General features: G+C 41.9%; 1 protein-coding gene across 2 annotated transcripts in view; it reads left to right on the plus strand.

Moving 5' to 3' along the window:
- The window catches only part of cntnap1 (contactin associated protein 1), a 155,683-nt gene extending 152,169 nt beyond the window's left edge, over positions 1-3,514 (plus strand). For both annotated transcript variants that reach the window (XM_052048619.1, XM_052048618.1), the window contains 5 exons: positions 19-146; positions 631-724; positions 807-1,037; positions 1,124-1,168; positions 2,069-3,514. In XM_052048619.1, coding sequence (XP_051904579.1) covers positions 19-146; positions 631-724; positions 807-1,037; positions 1,124-1,168; positions 2,069-2,268 — 698 coding nt within the window. In that variant the 3' untranslated portion in view covers positions 2,269-3,514. The remainder of the gene's footprint in view (positions 1-18; positions 147-630; positions 725-806; positions 1,038-1,123; positions 1,169-2,068) is intronic.
- Positions 3,515-5,289: the final 1,775 nt, after the last annotated feature.

The following is a 5,289-nucleotide window of genomic DNA, read 5'->3' on the forward strand; positions in this document are numbered from 1 at the left end:
TTGACATTCTCCACACAGGTAGCGTGGATTTGAGGTATAAATTGGGACTCATCACCCACAAGTACGAGCTGACCCGCCGTAACCTCGCGGATGGATACCCACATTATATTAACATCACCAGGCACAACAGGACTATCAAAACGCAGGTCAGTGCTCTGGCTCATTCCACCTTACAAGCCCCTAAAAAGTGTTAGTCCTACTGGATCTTAGTGCTGCATTTGATACAGTCGATCATAAAATACTACTCCAAAGGTTAAAAAACTGGGTGTAACTTTCTAACATCGTACTTCAGTGTTTTAAATCCTATTTAGAAACCAGAGAGTATCTTGTGTCACGTGCAGTTCTACAAGGCTCCATCTTCAGGCCTCTGCTATTTAACATTTATCAGCTCCCATTGGTCAGATCATAGAGAAAAATAAAATAAGAGAAAGAACTTTAGGTTTAAATCATTCCCGGGACCCTGAAAGGCTGGAAAGATACCTCTATTCTTCAACAACTCTGTTTAAAGTCAAGAGTTTACCCACATGATTAATATCTAAATCTAAAATCGTGAGGATTAAATCTGCGTTATCCGTGTAATCTCCAATCCAGATTAAAAAAAAGTATAAATTGATTGCTCTGTCTCGACAGGTGGATTTTATGGAGCCCATTGTTGAAAAGATAACTTTAGTGGAGGATGCAAGATTTGACTCTCCAAAGTCCATGTTCTTGGGCAGAGTGATGGGTACGTTTCTCAATCCTAAACTCAGAACATATCGGCTTCAATTTGAAAGAACTGCATTTTGACCGCGCCCTGTGTCTCTCAGAGGTCGGCGACATTGACTACGAAATCCAGAGGCACAATGCGCCAGGCTTCATTGGCTGCATCTCCGGCGTGAGATACAACGTCTATGCCCCTTTAAAGGCTCTTTTCAGGCCAAATGAAACGGACCCTCCGGTGACAACGCAAGGTTATGTCTCGGAGTCCAATTGCGGCGCCTTCCCTCCTGTTCTGGGTTACGTGCCGTGGGAGGTGGATCCATGGTTTACCACCATAGGTATTTGAAGTTCACCTCAACAACACACAACTATAAACGCAGTCTTTCAGTTCATAAAATGGTTAATGTGCACATCTGTTTTACAGATTACATATACATCCATGATGACCTTGGCCTATTTTGGATAATAGGTGAGTCCTTTACAGTTCTTGCGTATTAAGCTTGTATTTCTGAATTTAAAACACAATTCAATACATCTTGAAAGGGGCCAAAAATTATCTCTCCATCAATTTCCGACAGATTTTTTGACATTTCTTTCAAAGGTAAAGAAAGACTGAGCACAAATAATTGGGCAAAATTGATGTTAAATAAGAGGTTGTAACGTTCTATCAATTGACGATGGGTCTTTTTTTTTTTAAATGTCACATTTTATTGTCCACCTGAAATGCAAGATCCAATGTACTGTATTTTTTACAGATTCGAATCTCAGTGTTGGCTTTTTTAATTTAGAAGCTGAGTGTCCTCCATCATTGTATTGCTGATGCAGGGACAGACTGTACCAACTCCCCCATTCCATCCATGTCTGAGACCTTTCCCGAATCAGCTCAGTTTTAGTCTGTCTGGGTTTACTGCGGGTCACTGTATTCATACGTCACAGATTGAGTGGTGTTACGCGAATATGAGATGTCATCATCAAAGATTAATGCAAGGCGTGCCAACAAAGGACATGCCAAGCCTGGAATACAATTTAAGATGAGACAGTCTTTTTGTTAGAGGACATGATTGTGGAATTAGCGGTGGACAAAAGTTGTTGACACGTTTTTTTTGTCAGGAAAATGTCATTCATTATTAATATGGTCACTTTGGATGAGAAATTCAGCAGCAACAGCAAAATCCAGATCTTATTGTGTAATGTATTCAATATTATATTTAAGGAGCCCAAACAGAGAGCATATGATGGTGACATCATTCGTTTTACAGTGAAAAACCTCTTTGGCTGATCGAAAGTGCTGATAAAGCAAAAAAACGAAAAGAAAATGAGTGCATGTTTCTGTTTGAGTGGTGCTTATCTCTCTCTTGAACTGCCGCAGTCATCGTCATCCTGGCGCTGCTTCTTCTGCTGGCGGGCTTGTATAGCATCTATGTGTATGCGTACCAGCAGAAGGGCACCTACCGCACCAACGAGCCCAAACACTTGGAGTCGCCCAGCAGCTCCCGGCCCCTCACGGAGACCCTCAGACGAGAAAAGAAGGTCCTACCTGAAATTGACGAAGAATTCAGGAGCGGCTAAACGAATAAACCACACGCATGGGACCAATGGGACAGTGACTTTTTGGAAGGACTTACATAATTACATACATGTCTTTGCGTTGATTCTTTTGATTATGTTGGTAGTCGTCTGAGGGGTATGACTTGTGGGTTTAGCTACGATCACAGTTCATAAACAGACCAAGAGAGTGCAGACAACAAAGGTATCACCAGAACAATGCTAGCTAATGCATGCTAACGACTGTAGCAGGGAGGGCCATGATTTGAGCAGTGGCCCTCGGGCCTGTGGGCTACACCGTCACTTACCAGAACACCCAAAAGTGATATAATAAACTTGCTGCAATTCAAAGCACGCATTTTTAATTACCTGTATTGCTTAAATGTTGTTGAGTCACGCTGAAAGGTCGATGGGGAGTCACTCGGCTGTGCGTGTTGTCGTCGTTTCTGGAATCCTCTCGGATATCCTGCTTAAAGACTTAAAGCAAGGCATTTGATTACTTTCTGCAAATCATCCGTAAATCTGTGGACGGACAGGTGGACTTACCTTAGCGGTGAGATCCACTTTTGTGGTGAGTCTAGCCATGAGGTCAACTGATACCTGGAGAGTAATGGGAGATGTGGAAGCAGAGTATTTGGCATTCCAGAGACGTACAGCAAACTGGGGACAGTTGAGGGGATTATCCAGCATTCAATCCCAATTTGATGATTAAAAATTGGTCATTAAGATGCGGAACAGATCTACCCATGTGGCAGCAGAGGTCTGACTGTTGTTGTTTTTGGGCTAAATGGGCACCAAAATGTCCTCAGTCAGTGAGCTGGTCTCAAATTTGATTGAATACATCATATGTTCAATTGCCCATCTTGACTAGCTATCATGCAGGCCTCTCGGGGAAAAATACGTAAACCCACAAGCAATAACCAGTGAGGACAAAACCAAATTACCACCAGAGTCATCTGGTTTAGGGTTTCCAATTTTTTCATCTCTTCTTTTTGTTGTGTATTTTTTTTAAACCCCAGTTTGCGTGGGATGCAATGCCTGGTGCTGTACAACGTTTGTATTTTGCGAAGTTCAAGGCCCTCCACATGCAAGTCTCACACTGTCCTGCAGGGTGAAATACTGAAGTGCCTCATCTGAGCAAGGTTGCCCCCTCCCAAACCCCGTTCAAGTTACTACAAACGCAGATGGCGTTTGGATCCAAGAACAAGGAATCAGACTGACAATCTGGTGACATCCTATCCCTCAATGTGTCCATGCAAAAAAAAAACAACCCAGCTTGTTTTTGAAAATACGCCAACCTGAGTGACACACTTTGGATGAAGGAAGAACATAACGATTCCAAGTTGTGAATAGGTTTGCGTATTGTGTATTCTAAGTCTAAAAGCTACAGTCAGGCAGTGCATTACCTCTTAAGAATGTATCCGCAATTCTGGAAGGCAACATTGTATTAGTAGTGGATTGCAGCTTTCCCGATTGCAATACCGTATCTACTCTACCTGTTTTTTAGGGCGGGGCTACATTGATAACGAGGGGGGCAAACATACACGTTCTACTTGGATCCGTCTTGCTTGTTACGTTTTGTCTGGATTTGAAGACAAACCAATGTTCGGGTGGCGACGCTTACAAATAAATATACACAAACTGTAATAGGGTGCTTTTACACCAGTAGATTGAGTAAAAAAATAAAATAATGTCCTCCTTTCTGCCAATTTGGTTTCAAATCCATAAAGCAAGTGAAGATATGCCAGTTATGAAACAGCTATTTTGCCTCAAACTGATAGCAACTGAAAAAGAAGAACATACTAATAGAAACCGCTGGTGTGAAAGCACAAAGTACATGTACAGAGCACCATGATGGGGTAAAATGCTCATGTTTCACTTCCAATTCACACACATTTGTGTATAGATTTATGCATCATGCCGTAGTACGGTAGCTGAAAGCCGACTCACTCTTTGCTAGCAGCTAACTGTGTACGTGAAGCAAAGCATATAGCCTAGCATGAACACACAAGAACAAGCTTGTTTTTTGCCACTGATATCCGCAGATAACACAAAAGTGAGGCGTGGAAATCAACTTTTTGAATGTCACATTGTTTGCTCAGGGCAAAGACGGTTCCATCACTTGCTCCTTTTAGCTGGAATAAGCCTCCAAAGGGTACATTTCACGGTTTGATTGTACAGTGACAAGATAGTGGTAATGTACAGATGGCAATTATAGGCTCTATTTTTTAAGAGTGCGCCGTAAACAAGTGAATGTAAATGACAGCATTGCTCGAATACAGGTGTGTTAGCCTAGTTGTGCAGCTAGCATAGCAGTATCATCTCACCATCCGTGGTCTCCCAAAATGTCTGTGTGTTGTTTTCACTGTTTGTTGACCTCGAGACAATAAACAAGCAGACGTGCACAGATGCCAACAACCCACTATTGTAGTACAGCAGTAACAATCAAGATAAAGAGGTATGGTGCCTTGAGATACAAATTTAATTCATTTGGTGACTTGTAGCTTTTAAGCAGGTTATCTCAAATCATCTTTCCTCATTGAAATGAATCGGCCGTATCTCAAGGCACCACCGTGCCCAACAGACAGCATGATGGCGGTGAGTGCACACCAATGGATGCGTTGAATGATGTGTAGAGCCTTAAATGTCCACTAGAGGGCGACGGATTTTGTTTAGTTTCAAATGTGCTGAAATGCTGCCACTCCTAAGCCATTTGATTAGGGACACCACAATGTGATCCACAACAAATCTCTTGCGAGTGTACCTAATGACGTGTCCAGAAGTGATTGTGCTGTCCAAACAGAAACGATGCATACAGGTGTAAAGTGGTCACACACTGACTATACCGTCATTCACTTTTTTTTGTTTTGTTATCTGATATTGTGACTGTAAACGGCCATTGTTTATTCTTATTGTATAAATCTAAAGCCAAATTCACTTCAATAAAAAGTTTGAAGGGAACTCACTGGGTGATGTAGTACGAGGATAAAGGAAAAGCATAAAGGAATAAATCAAAACCTACAGAAATAAGACACACACTCTAAG

This window comes from Hippocampus zosterae, chromosome 17 (assembly GCF_025434085.1).
Source record: "Hippocampus zosterae strain Florida chromosome 17, ASM2543408v3, whole genome shotgun sequence".
Taxonomy (NCBI): Eukaryota; Metazoa; Chordata; class Actinopteri; order Syngnathiformes; family Syngnathidae; genus Hippocampus; species Hippocampus zosterae.